Here is a 14,786-nt window from a genome sequence, read left to right on the forward strand (position 1 = left end):
AAGGAAGGAAGGAAGGAAGGAAGGAAGGAAGGAAGGAAGGAAGGAAGGAAGGAAGAAAGGGAAAGAGAAAAAGAAAAGAAAAACTAAAAAGAAAACCCACCCTCCTGGCATTTTCAAGAAGCCGCCTGCTCAGGCCATCCCCATGGTAATGCTCTGCTGTTTGCGTTTTCTTTGTCTATCCTGCATTTGTCGAGATCGTGGCCTCATGGTTGGGCTCAACACCCTGGAAATACTTGGCCCCAAAGGAGTGGAAGCTCACAGCCACCAGCTTCCTGATGGTTCAGGCTCTGAGACAGGCCAGGTCACAGCAGAGGGATAGACAGCCCTTTTGTGCAACTGAGGTGGGAAAGGTGGAGGGTATGGGGGTGGCTCCCATGAAGCCTTTTCTCCTGTGCCCACTGGGTAGAAAAGCTGAGAGTTTTGGCTGGCTCAGATTGAGGCTAAGGGACGCGGGAACCTAGGGGAGAGGAAAAAGCAGGGGCTGGCTTTGGGAATCGGCCTTAATTATGGGCCCACAAAAACCGCATGGCCGCAGAAGGGAAGGGAGCATTTACAGGGAACTCCAACTTGACCCATGTTCTGCTCTGGTCGTGTTCTTTGTTTCCCCAACAAGCCCCAAATGTTGTGCCCTGCAGAACACAGCTGGGACCTCTGGACCTCTGGGTCAGGCCAGAAATAAAGATTAAGGTTCTGTAATTGAAAACAGCCAGGCTGTGTTGCTGATGCTGCAGGAGGCCCCGGAAAACCCCAAGGCCAGGCTCTCCCAGAGCCGGCCTGGCCTCCATCCTGGCCTCATGGCCGTGGAGGCCTGTCGACTTGGTAAGGAAGGGGGGCTGGCCAGGGAGTGAAGAGGCCAAGTCAGCAGGGGCTCCTCCTTATTCACTCTTCCTTTGCCATACTCTCTCCATTTCCTCAGGAATCCAGGGAGCATTTAAAAAACAAAAGCCAGGTTGTTAAGGACATAAGATAATGGCTTAGTTTCTTGGTAGGACAGAATTGTGGTTTTTATGTTGTTTTTAAAAAATTAAAATTAGGTAGGACAGGTTGAATTTGGATTCTGATACTGTCCTCTGTTAGTTTAAGTCTGAATGAGCAGCATAAACCTTGGGATGGGGCTGGGGAACCTCAGGGGGAGCCCAGGGCACCCTGAGATGGGTCCAGAGAAGACTCTGCAACTGAAGCTAGTTTCCTGTTTTTCCAGCCACCTAATACAGGGACTCAGAAGAAACCAGAAAACAAGGAAACAATGATTTTTCTTAAGAGCTGGAAAGCTATGCACCTCATCTTTCTTGTAAAATCAAGAATGGTTGTTTGATCTCCTTTTGAAGCTTATTGGGAGAGGCATTAATCTCCTCTATTTGTTCCCTTGTCACAGAGTTGGGTTAGATTCTTCCACCCCATTTTCTTAGTCACTGAGCCAACTGGATGATTTATTGAAAAATTCTTTTCCCCCAAATACCACCATCTACGTTCATCAGATTTCAGTTGGAATTAGTAACCCATATAAATGTTTTCTGCCTGGTAGACTCAAAGTGACCCAGAAGATTCTCAATCCATTTCCATCCAGGTATGGAGGTCTCCTTCATAAATACAACCCACACACCTGGCAGAGCCTGGCATTCTTGTGGGAGCCTGGGCAGAGAGCCCTGGGATTCAGTGGAGCAGAGAGAGTGAACTCCACTCCCAGAGGTCACAGACAAGAGGGCAGAGCAGGTCTGTCACATTGTCTCTTGGCTGCCAGGTGCCCCTGCAGCCTCAGAAAGCTGGGGCAGGCCAAGGCCTTGACCTCTGTGGCTCCTGCTTGCCTGTCAGGGAGGAGCTTCCCCGGGGAAAATGAGGAAGGATGCCCCTCTGCCAGTTCTCTCCTCTTTTTTGACATTTACTTCACATTCCCTGCCTCCATGACATCTCCTCACACCAACCCTCTGCTTTGTTTACTTCTTTTACTCTGGCTATTAACTTCAAAGAGAGATTTTGTTTTTAGCGTGCAAAAAAAAATTAAAAAGAAAACTTTTTAAAATACAGAACGGGACAGAAAATAATAAAACCCATGACTTGAACACCCAGAATTAGCAAATGTTCAAATTTTGTCACATTTGGGGCGCCTGGGTGGCTCAGTTGGTTAAGCGACTGCCTTCGGCTCAGGTCATGATCCTGGAGTCCCGGGATCGAGTCCCGCATCGGGCTCCCTGCTCAGCGGGGGGTCTGCTTCTCCCTCTGACCTTCCCCCCTCTCATGTGCTCTCTCTCTCTCATTCTCTCTCTCTCAAATAAATAAATAAAATCTTTAAAAAAAAATTTTGTCACATTTGCTTCAGGTCTTTTTTTATTATAGGTATAAAACTTGACAAAATAAAAAACTCCTTCGTACCTGTCCCAGTCCATCCCTTTCCTACCTCGCACTCCTCCACACAAGTAAAAATTCTCCAGGGTTTGATATACACCCTTCTCCTCATGCTGAAGAACTTTTCTACATGTATGTGAATCCACACATAATATTATGATTTGTTTTGAGTGCTTTCCAAGTTTGCATAAATGGTTTATTATACACATCATTCCACAACTCGCTTTTGTCACTTCATGTTGTGTTTTTACAATTTGTCCACACCGATCCACACAGACGACATTCTTTCACTTTAATGAGGTATCCGTAGTCATTGTATGAATACACCATGTTATCCATTCCCCTGTTGGTGGAGACTTCAGTCATTTGTTAACTCAGTGAATTTCTGTCGCACGTGCTGCTTGCTATGCTGGTAGGAGGGTTTCTGTAGGTATATAGAGAAAGTGGAGTGACTGGTCAGAGGGTATGCACATCTTAATCTTTACTATATATTCCCAAGTTGCTTTCCAAGGACGTTTACCAGTTTGAACCTCCTCTGGAGATAGTGGACCAATTTCTACACAGCTGTGTGTAATTTATAAGTTTGTTGTCATGTTTCCAGGGGCAGTCTTCTTTGTATTCCTTATGGATGCCTCTTTTACCTCTGCCATTGGGGTATAATCTTTCCATAGTCTCTAGAGGGATCTTCTGCACAACACATGTGCTTTATGCATATACTCAGATGATAAGTTGACAAAAATTACTTTAATTCCTCCCAAAGTTAGCTATATACACTTCCAAGAATGAGAGGTTTTAGTTTTGTCCATCACCCTTATTTTCAGGTCAGCAGACTGAGTTCCAGAAAGGCAAAGTGGTGTTCACTGCGTCAAAATTATGTCTGTAGCCCTTTTCAGGTACCCAAGGCTCCTAAGATTTTATTAAATCAGAAATGGGTTTGGATCCTCTCCTCTTCCATCATGGAAGTCCCTCTGGTAACTTATCTCTCAGGCTTCATGAGCCTCTGTTGGGATATACCAGTTCTGTCCTGAATCTTGAATCTTGAAATCCTAAGCTGAGATTGGATCGGTCACACTAATGTAATCAATCCCTCAAGAAAGTTCTTGAGTTGGGTTGTAAGTTTGGCTGGGTGGAATCACAATCTAAATTAACAGTGACACACAAAGTAGAGGTTTCCTGCTTTCTCACATAGCACTGCAGAGGAATACAGTCCAGAGCTAGTATAGCAGCTCATCCCATGTATTTGTCCAAGGACCCAGGCTCTTAGCTTGTTGCCCCATCACACCTAGGCTGTTGCCCTTGTTGTCATGGTCCACAGTGGCTCAGCATCATGACCTCCATCCAGAATTTGTAGCAGAATTTGTATGGGGTAGAGAATGATGGTGGGAGGAAAGGGCATCCTCCTTCTTTTAAGATATTAACCAGAAGTTACACACATTATTTCTACTTTTATCATATTGGCCAATTTGTAGATGTATGGGAAGAAGGACTGGAAAATGCAGTTGTTTATCTGGGTGTCCATGTTCCCAGCTAAGTTTTGGGAGTTTTACCATGGGAGAGAAGGAGAGATGAATATTCAGTGACACGTCCCTTTCAGAGGAGCACAATTGCAGAGATTAGACCCCAGGGTGTAGTAGTATAGACCGTAGTGTTGGGCTCATAGCATGTTGAAATGCAACATAAGTATTGTATTGTAAATATTGTATGTTAAAAATGCTATCAGTACCCTTTTTGGTAGAGTCTAGAGCAGAGAAGTAGGGTATCACAATCAGTAATGCCATCAAGGATCAGGACCAAAAATCTTGGTCCCCCACCATAACAGAATCTCTGTCAAGCTGAAACTTTAGTATGTGTTCTGCTATTACACACTATGCAAGAAAGATACTTGAACAAGAGCTACTTGTGCTTATAGCACAAAGCAGGGTATGACTTTTGGTCCAAAGTCATAGACTAAACACATTTTTCCCCCAAAATGTTTTTTTCCTGTCTCCACATTTTTTTAAACATGGAACAAAATGTCAGTTGGAATAAGGTTATAGAAAAAAAACTTTATTCCAAGGCCTGGACTATAGTTAGATTGGATCCACACTCTTTTAGAACCTGGAAGCCATTTGGCTATCTTTGCAGAGCTAACAATTTGCATTTGTGAAAATGCCCAGGTAATAATACTAAAAGATGTTAAATCAATTCAGGTTGTTGATTTTCTTTGAAAACTTCTTCCAAAAGGACTTGGTGTTCTTTCTGGAATATGACTTAAGCTCCATTTCAGTGAGTTCAGTTCAGCAGGTATTTGTTGAGGTATGTACTGTTTGTAAACCATGGTGCTCAGGGGATATAAGCCTGGAAAAAAAAAAATGGTCCCTCTCTCTTAGTAGCTCAAAATCTAGTTAGCTCAAAAACAAAGTAAGTTTGATCGGAGGCAAACTGTGACACCTATTATTGAGGTTCAAATAATGTGATACGGATAAAGGAAATAGAATCATTTCAAATGGATGACTAAGGAAGGTTCCTGAGAGTGTGCGTGGGGGAGGAGGGCTTGAATTGGACATCAGCCCCTGATTGTCTCTTGATAGAGGCCAGTTTCTTTCCCTGTTTGAGGATAGATTTGGGAACCCTGGGGAATACTGATTAGTGCCATGTGACTAATGTTGAATCATGCTGACTAATGTGTTCTAATGGATTGATTCAATAATAAAGGGGATGTTGAGAGCCAAGAGTTCAGATCCTGAATTTCACCATGTGATGAAATGTAAATCCCTTAGCCTCAGTACTTCATTTTTTGGTCAATTAAAATGTGCTCATGATGAGAATCTAACAAGTCACCTTGACTAGAAAGTGTTTTCCAAACCTCAGGGATAACAGAAATGCTTAACAACAACTCCCAGGACAGGCTTGTTCAACCGTGGGTTATTCATCGTACATAGAGAATCGGAACATCCATCACATGCTGCTCCCCAGCCATGCGAAACTTCTCCTTCCTCACACATGCCACAAGAGCTGACAAACAGTATTCTGCCCTCACACAAACTGACAAATAGAGGAGCTTTTGAAAAATCTTCCTATCTACCTACTGGGGCGGCTGTGTTTTTCTCCAACAAATGTTGCCACAGAACTAAGAGATTGCATTGCATACACAGCTTTTTCTCTCTTTTGACATCTCCCCAGCTAGACTGCTTGAGAACCTGGCCTTCCGTGTCCAGATGTTTACTGAATTCTGAAGGCCCCCCAAAGGGCCCAAGTTCTTTTGTTGCCCTCCAAATCACTTCCCACAGAGACTGACCGATGTCCTAAAGGAGCCCTTCAATAGAGAGGATAAATGGAGGCAGATGAAGACATGACCCCCTGAGGCTCACCCACGTCCACGCTAACAAAGGGTCTGAGGCACAACCTTGTAAGGAGCATTTTGGTCAGCAGCGTCCCTTCGAGAGGCCACGTCTCCCCCACAGGGCTGCTTTCAATGGCTACCATCACAGTGGAAGTACTGGGCATTTGTTAAGGGCTGAGGTTTGCTAGGTGCAGCACAAAACATCTAAATCATGGTCCCCTGTCTTTGTGAGGGCTTCCTGGCTACAGATGGCAGCTGGCTTTCTCAGGGGAAACGTGGAGCTAGTGGAGGAAGCCAGAGAGGGGCTCCCACTTCTCTGGGTGACCTCTTCCCACCCAGCCCAGAAAGGGCTTTTGTCTCTAGCTATCGGCGGTCAAGCCGATACCCTACAATACCCTACACCTATGCTGTATTTCTGGGTATCTCTGGTTTGTGAGGCTGCTGGCTCCCTAGGTAATAGAAAGGTATGTATGTGTGCAAGGGGACTACAGCTGGAGGAGTTTTATTTAGACTGTTAGTGAGAAGTTAGTGCATTTCATGATCACACTTTTTTTTTTTCAAACTTATTTTCTCTCCCTCTTTTTTTTTTTTTTTTCTCTCCTTTAGACCAACAGCGGCCATAGGGACACTATGACCGTTGTCTAGAGCTGCTGGGGGCACGATTTGTGAAATGAAACAGGATGGTGCTGCTTGGAAGAAGGAAACGGAAGCCAACATAATGGGGATTAATTAGTTGATTGATGTTGAGATGGTAACAGATTTGCCCCCATACCACTGAGCCAGCCATCTCAGACCTAGCAGGGAAGGTGAAGATGAAGAAGCCTTTGTTCAGGTCTGTAGATGCGTGGGGTTGAAGGCTTTGCCGCCATGGGATGTCAACAGCCATAATAATAATAATTTGCACTTATATAGCACCTTTCAACCAGGCACCTCAAAGCGGTTTAGCCACGTTAATTAATTAAAGCCCACAATCCCCCTGGGGAGAGGAGGAGGAGGACTAACAGGATTTGTAATTACAGGAGGGAACATTTCCGAATAAAGTATTGTCCACCATATAAAAAGAGTGGGTGTAAAGGAATTGGGGTCTCCACAGAGTAACTGATTTCAGAAATTAAATCATGGAAAGATGGGGAGGCTGGGGGGCGGGCATGGGTGTGGGGGTCTGCTCCTGTGTCAGAGGGAGGTCGATGGGCTCGGAATTTGCTGGCAGGTTCGGATCCAGCTGAGAAGCGGAACACGTATGGTATTAGTGGCATTTGGAAGGTCCTTCGTAGCGTGGCTATTGTGGTGTAAATTCAAGTCTCACTAGTATATTGTGTATAGTCCTGCAGAACAAAGAGTGAGATTCGTGCAGTATTTAATAAAGGATGGAATGATTTCTTTAGATTTAAAGCCCAAAGCTGGGCCAGTCAATTAGCAAATAAACCAATTGGTGACCCATAGGGTAATTTAGTCGTTTCCAGCAGAACACCCAGCCTACGCCCTCCTGCTGCCATGAAGTTTCCAACCAAAGCCTTAAGCCTGGGTTCAGAGCAAGGCCTGGGGGCTTCAGCTCCTTCAAGGACAGGCATCAAATCTTCCCGGACTTTGGCATGGGGACCTGCTCCCCGTCCCCGTCCAGAGGTTTTTAAATGCTTTGGAGGCTACAGTCAGGTCTTATCCTATCTCATGTTTCCTGTGCCCAGCAGTGCCCCGCAGAACGCTGTGCACAAAATAGGTATGGATCAGTGAAGAGTGAGTGAATGCCTAAGTCTCTGAACAACTCAGTATTTCTTGAGCACTTACCAAATGCTGCGGTGCAGCTCACAAAAACAGGGTATATGTGTCCCATCCTCGAGAACTGTACTGTGAGGAATGGAAAAGACTCATATACTACTAACTATAATATAAAACAGAATAAAATAAAATGATATGATTCATGTACATCCAAGCCACATGCTGCAAGGACAAGAGCAGGAACATTTTATCCAGCGGGAGTGAATCAGGGAAGGTATTCCTGGAGAGCAAACAATGTGCTGGGCATTAGAAGGCAGGAAGCGTTTTGGTAGACCTGGAAGAGGTCGGGGAGGCAGACTTTCCGGACTGTGGTCATTTGTCTCCCTCAGAGTGAGATGCATTTTGGGAACTTGTGGTCTTCAATAGAACATTTGTGAAAACCAAGCTGAGTTTTTGCGGCTGAATAAAGGTACATTTCCTATGAGTTCTTACTACATGAATTGACTAATTTCAAACATCAAGGGACTGTTTGAGAAGTTGAGAAAGATGTTTTATTCTCTGTGTCTCTTAATTTGGTCTCGCTCCACTTTCACTGCCCACCAAGAGAGAAAAGCTAAACAGTTCATACATTAAAACAGGGCAATCAGCAGTGTCTGAGAAAGGTACAAGGAAGACCTCTCCCAATCCCAAATGGCAAGGATTAGACGCCTTCCTCGTTGAGCCTATTTTTTTGACCCCAGGAAACCTTAGGACGGTGCTCTACACCCAGCGACTGGCAAATCGATCCCGGCACTCTCCCGCTCCAAGTTCCAACAGGGCTTTTCACCACACACCACGCTGCCAGGACAGGACCTACGTGCTGTTTTTGCATCTTGCCAGTATTTATTAAGTGTTGCTGCATGTCTGACACACACTACATATGCGTAAGCTTACCTAATCCTAACAGTCTCACAGTAGGACTTCACAGCATTCCTCCTTCTTGGATGAGCGAGGCAAAAGTTCAGTCTCTTGCTGGAAAGTGATGGAAGGGGGACTTGGCCCCACTCGGTCTTGCTTCTTCCTCTCTCACCCCTCACCCACGTCGTATTTCTGTTCACATCTGTTACAACTTCTCCCCGTCATCCTCGTTTCACTGAAGTACTCAGCACAATACCGTGCACATAATAGGACCGTCATGAATGTTTTCCAAAGAATCACCAGCAGCGATACTAGTGGTTTGATCTTGCACTGGGAGGAGTGGCTGCAGAAAGCCTGGGCAGCGGTGCTGAGGGTTTGGTAAAGACTCCATCACTACCTCCTTCTCTTTCTATCATGATTAAAGATTAGGAGACGGGCTCCGGAAAGTTGCCCCAGGAAACGTTCACAAGAAAGAAGACACAGGTGGTATTCATGAGCTGAGAAGCTGCCAAAGTGGTACCTCCCATGAGAGGCTAGGGAGGTATCTTGTATTGACCTTGGATGCAACTCACTGATTTTTTTTTTCCTATGTGTGTGTGTACATATACATTTTTATATCAGAGTCCAACTTTGTTTCCATAACCGTGCTAACCTCCAAGCAGCAATCCTAGTGAGGACTCCGAAGTGGCCCCTATCAGCCCACAGAGTAAACATTTCTGGAACCCAGAAGTGCTGAATTCTATGCATTGGGTCTTGTATGTTGTGAGCAAGGTTACTGCTCAGGGACAGGACTTAAAAGATTATCTGGCAAATTCAGGAGTGCCAAATGAGAACTCTGGAGCTGAGGAATGAGGATTAGGTAAGGGGGAAGCGAGGAATGGAATGAAGGCAAGAGGAAGTACAAAAATATCAGATTCTGACCTTAAAAGTGTGGTCTTAGAGCCACTTGGGAGTGTCATTTTTTTCTGAGCTTTGGTTTCAGTATTGTCACTATCGCTTTTTGCCCTGTGGCTGTGAAAGGGCTTTCTTTATTCTACTGCAGAATTCAACAGAGACCTCTTTTGCTCAAATGGAAGGAGGGAGCCCATCGCAGTCCTTAAAAGAGTATTCTAGGCATGAGAGAAAGCACACTGCCTACCTCTCTGAATTTCAGTGAGCACAGTGTTCAGATGGAGCACAAGTTCTCCAGAACTCCAAAAGATCTGGGAAGAGAGTTGACCAATCAGTAGTGGGCATAAGCCAGGGCAGGCTTGGTTTTGCTGCCTAAACAAACCCCCAATCTTAGTGACTTAAAGTCTGCCTGTCTGAGAGACTCTCCCGGGATGTTGTCCTCTATGTGATGACTCAGGACTCCATGTTAGTGTCCACAGGTACTTCCACATTTCCACAGGAGGGGAAGAGAGAGAAGCACTGTGCACTGGCAATCATATGCTTCCCCCCAGAATTGACACACATCACTTCTGCTCTCATGGCCAAGCAGTCATGCATCCACACCCAGCTCCAAGGAGGTGGGAAACAGAAACCTCCCTGATTTTGGAAGGGAAGGAGAACTAGATATTAGTGAACACTTGTAATGTCTGCCACATAATGCTGTAGCCAGTGAGCTGGCACTTATCTCCTTTCATACTCATGCCTTGCACATACCTTTCCCACGGATCACCCAGTGTATATTGAAGACTTACGGCCTAGTTCTGGGGAAAGAAGACCAAATACTTTTATAGCCCATTTTAGTCTATAGGCAACAATTTTGAAAGAGAGGAGTAGCCATGGAAAACCAGTTAACTCTGGATACTTTTCCCTTGGAGCTATCAGACACTAATAACTCTAGGAAAGGATAAGGGGTTAAAGGGAGCCATGGCCTGATTTCAACAATACATTATGAATAATACTAATTTTGAGTTGCCCATAACTATCATGCTTTGTATGAAAGGGCTTCTGGAAACGTGCCCTTTCTCCTCCATTCCTCCCCTTATTACCAGACATGATTCAAATTCCCTCTAAGCCCTGTGACTTTTCCAGAAAGCAGCTCTCCCAGCAGAGAGAGAGAGAAAGAAAGAGAGAGAGGAGGGGGGAAAAAAACTTTCCCTTATTATTCTTCCAATAATGAATTCCTGCTCTGAGTGGGCTGTTTCCATGTGTTTTCAGTCAAGTGCTGATGGCAGCCTTGCCGGGGGACATTTCCAACAGGCTGTGGACATAATAGATGAGGTCTCATATTGACAAGAGCTGCTCTCAGTTTTCCTTCCAGTTTAGCCCTCCTAAGCCCTGAAACTGGAGATGAGAAATGATTCACGAGATCCCACTGGTGAACCAACATGGCTGCCACACCTCTTTGCTCCTTTTAACTAGGTAAAAAGTCATGGTTTTAAAGCCTCCCTCTAAGAGATTTGTAGACCTGGATCTTAGTAACTTAAAAAGGACTTAGCTTTCTCAGACCAGCCCACTTTTTGTAGATGCCAAGACCTCCTTTCTTCAGGATTCAAACATTGTCTTGGCCTACCCTGACATCATAAGAACAAAGAGAGAAATTAGGACACACTATTTCCTGCCTAAAACCTGATCTCAAGTACACAAGATGCTTCCAAGTAAGCAGTGGCAGTAGCCGGGTTTGCTAATAAAACCAGCCTACTCATTCTCCCCAAAGCAAATGTCTTCAGATAATTCCTTGTCAGCTTACCTACACGGAACTGGTACAAATTATTACTTATAGTTGGGCTCTCTTCATTGAGAAGAGTCTTAGTTACTTCGGGTAAAAAGGAACAGGTATTTTTAAGGATATAAGTGGCCTGGAATTGGAAAGCCTTTAGGAGCAGAGGCAGCCCCGGGGGTTTATTACCCCAGAGTCTCTGAGTCTCTGCTTCCCTCTGCATTTCTGCCTGAGGTACTCATGTCCCAGCAGACATGTCCTATAGACTGCAGTTTCTGCTTACTCAAAACTTCAGCTTGCATGCATGTGGCTCATCCTCAGCTCTTGAGCTCCTCCTTATATACCTCAGCCTTTCAACTTCAGTTCCCATTGGCTTTTTTTCCTTGGTATTCTTAGTTAAAATTCCTAAGAGACAATCTCATTGGCTCAGGCCTGTCTTACTGTTCTGTCTCAGATAACATCATTGGTCACTAGCCAGCCAGTCAGCTGTGGGCTGAGGGATGAGCCGCAAGCCTGGGGCAAAGTAGCTGACTTTAGAGGGTCTGTGAGGGAATGAGGAGGGGCTGGGCCCTGGTGGGCTCTTTGAACCCTTGGTGGGATTGCTGCAAAGATACTCATTCTCTCTTGCTTCTTCCTCCCCCCATCTCATCACCGTCGGCCTGATCTCCCGCCACAGCTGGGGCTCCCAATACTGCTCATACACCAACCCCTGATCCAGCATCCTGCTTCTCACCCTGTTGAAGTGCATAATCAGAGAGGTATAGGACTAGTGAGTGGGAAGGAAGAGCTCTTAAAATTTATTTGATAATATATGGAAAATTAGGGAAGATGTGGAAGGAGGAATGGAAATAAAACCCTTTCTTAGCTGAAGAAAATCCCATTCCCACCATGGGACCCAAGTACCTTTCCTCTTTCTTCTAATCTTTGGAGCAATTTTCCTTTCCGCAAAATCAAACATCAGCAGAAGCATAAGAAACTTCCATCAAGGGACCCAGAGGGAGCAGAGCAGGAAGATAGTCTGGCTCTGCTAATCCCCCAGAGATTTTTCTGACCCTTGCAAGGATCCCTAGTTCCCATCTCAGACTCTTGCGTTTCCCCAGGCCCCCACCCTCAGGCTTCATGGGGCCCTGGTCCTAGAGTCTTGAATATCAAGTCTGAAGCAATCTACTTTCCAAAATATGGTTTAGAACACAAGTGAAGGAGGCTGTGTAGATAAGGTCTTTGCCAATCGTGTTCTCCCGGTATACCCAAAGCTCTTCATTGGCAGTTCTCACAAATCTCCCTGGTATTTTTAGAGGACTGGTCGTGTGTGGTGTTGCCCTGTTTCATCTGCGTCAGAGAAATTATGCTTTGTCTGAATTCACACTTCAAGGAGAGGACTGGGGGAGGATTGAATTATGATACTGGGCTTTGCCTTTTAGTCATTAGAGACGATTGCCTTTATACCTCGTCAGCTGGTTAAAAGGCCAACCCCCAACACCTACATTCAAATGTCAGCATCTCTGTATTCTTTTCAGTCGACGTGAGGCTAGAAGTGAATTAGAGGCAAGTCTAAACAACCCTGGATTTCCCTGCCCTTTCCTGAGCTCTGGGTATGTCAGTGTTGATTAAATCATTCGTCAAACCTTGTTCAAACTTTTATCTACTGACTAAAATTGCAGTTTCCCTAGGAGCCTATGATGGCGGGGGAGGTAGTTCTGATGGCGTTTCTAAACCTGCTGCTGTGGGATTCTAGAGCCAGTTCTTCTGGATGACTTCCAGATTTCTGCTCATTCCATTTAAGATCTGAGGTTGAAATCTATTGCCGTTGTCTGTCCCCTGGGATCTGAAAACCCATCTGGGGTTTGTCTCTCCCTCCAACACCACCGTCCAACTCCACAGTCATTACCACTCTAACAGCTTGAAAGCTGATGCAGAGATGGAGCAGAAGCCAGTTTGGCTTTCTCCCAGTCCTCTAGGCCCTTCTGGGGTTAATCAGCAACCACCTATCTTTATGTTAATAGTATAAGCCTCTCTAACCAGAACACCTGGAGGAAACCCATAGGAAGCCTTAGGATGAAGCCAATTCTACAGTGATTATTCTGACCATCACTCTTTAAGCTGGACTCAGACTGTCCAGGAAAAAAACCAGCTTGCTAAAACCAGCCAACTAGCTGGACGAATCTGTGGCTGTCAATGTTCCTTAAGCCACTTTAGGTTTTACTAATACTTTCCATGTCCACATCTCAGCTCCAGAGTCTCCTTATGCTGTGCACTCAGGCAGCATCTCCCTATTTCAGGTACGTGGGGCTTAGTGAAATGTCCTGAATGCATCTCACTGATGAAATTCTTTGGTGGCATCTTCCCACACTATCCCCACCCTCCCAGCCCATTCCAATGGTTGTGTTTACATCGCTGGGCAAATAGCAGACCTTCTTAACTGGGATTGCTGTGACTTCTCTTAGTAACTAGCCCAAATGGCTTTGGGTGTCAGGTGATTAGTCTGTGCAGGGGAAAAGGGCTGAGGGCTGAGGAGGTGGAAGGGTAGGCGGGGGACACATGAAAAATAGTTTCCTGCTGTGTTCGTCTGCTAAGGCTGCCATCGCAGAATAGCTTAAAGAACAAAAATTTATTTTCTCACAGTTCTGGAGACTGGAAGTCTCAGAACAAGGTGTCAGTTTGGTTTCTTCTGAGGCCTCTCTCCTTGATTTGCAGACGGGCCCCTTCTCACTGTGTCCTCACATGGTCCTTCATATGTGTGCACTCCGAGTGTCTCTTCCTCTTCTTATGACACCAGTCTTCTTGGATTAGGATCCTGTTCTTACGATCTCATTTAACCCTAATTGCCTCTCTTTAAAGGCCTGCCTCTAAGCACAGTCAATATTGGGGGTTAAGACTTCAACATACGAATTTGGTGGTGGTAACGGGGGCGGGGCACAGTTCAGTCCATAACAGCTGCCATAACTTTTCTTCAACAGATAATCGCCCATCCTCTGATGCTGCCCTTCTGAGTCGGAGAAGAGTAGATACTGGTCAAGAAATGGCAGATGGGACTCTGTACAGTCAGTTTGAGAATGGCTAAGCTAGGTAGGGAGGGTGGCTGAGATGGGCAGAGCAAAAAGATGGACATTTGGATACGTGAAGAGATGGTTGGATGGATAGACAGATGGATGAATATATGACTTAGGTAGTGTGTCGATGCCATCAGGGCTGACATTACATTCTACTTCTTTGGGGGTATAAATTTTTACAGTGCAGGGGTTGCAACCTCAAATGCTCACGTTAGGTAACAGAGCTGCAAAAAGAGGCCAGGTGCAATAATAGGGAGTAGTGGGGAATGTGACAAATTGGCAAGAGTGTGCCCTGCCTACGGGGCCATGTATACTCAGTTCCGGCCAATTACTACTTTGTGGGATGCTAGCCTAATGTTGCCAGTATGTCTAATTTTTCAAGAGAACAAGAAATCTGGATTTTCCAATGAAATCTTTCTTTAAATAAATTTTTAAATTATGGCAATTAATTCAAAAATTGTAAAATACTGGATGGGCCAAGTCAGCACATTTACAGTCTGAGGGAACCCTGGAGGCTGCCAGATTTCCTCTCTTGGACTACTGGAAAGACATCTGTAATGTCATCACATGAGGATGTAGGTGTTTAAGAGCTCCAGCCCATGAGTACCCTGCCTGGGTTCATATTCCAGCCCACTACTTACTAGCTTTGCAATCTTGAGCAAGTTACACATGTAACTCAGGGTCGTTGTAATGATAAAATTAGTTAATACATGTAGGTGCCTACAATAATACCTGCTGCCTAGTAAGAAAGCAGTAACAGAGCCAACATTGTTAGGTAGTGTCACCAAATCTTTTGGTTTCCTCATCTGGG

General features: G+C 45.1%; 1 protein-coding gene across 5 annotated transcripts in view; it reads left to right on the forward strand.

Annotated features, from left to right (window-relative positions):
- RAD51B (RAD51 paralog B) overlaps positions 1–14,786 on the forward strand; it is a 630,999-nt gene that overhangs the window by 556,772 nt on the left and 59,441 nt on the right. The window contains exon 12 of one of the 5 annotated variants that reach the window (XM_025869819.2): positions 6,272–6,800. The exons of 1 other annotated variant lie outside the window; for it this stretch is intronic. In XM_025869819.2, coding sequence (XP_025725604.1) covers positions 6,272–6,288 — 17 coding nt within the window. In that variant the 3' untranslated portion in view covers positions 6,289–6,800. Of the gene's footprint in view, positions 1–1,201; positions 2,219–6,271; positions 6,801–14,786 lie in introns of those variants that run through there. 3 more of the 5 variants (XM_025869821.2, XM_025869820.2, XM_073895411.1) reach the window with 3 other exon arrangements.

The sequence above is a fragment of the Callorhinus ursinus genome, unplaced genomic scaffold, assembly GCF_003265705.2.
Source record: "Callorhinus ursinus isolate GAN/ISIS: 27379988/994484 unplaced genomic scaffold, GSC_fseal_2.0 scaffold8, whole genome shotgun sequence".
In the NCBI taxonomy this organism is placed as follows: Eukaryota; Metazoa; Chordata; class Mammalia; order Carnivora; family Otariidae; genus Callorhinus; species Callorhinus ursinus.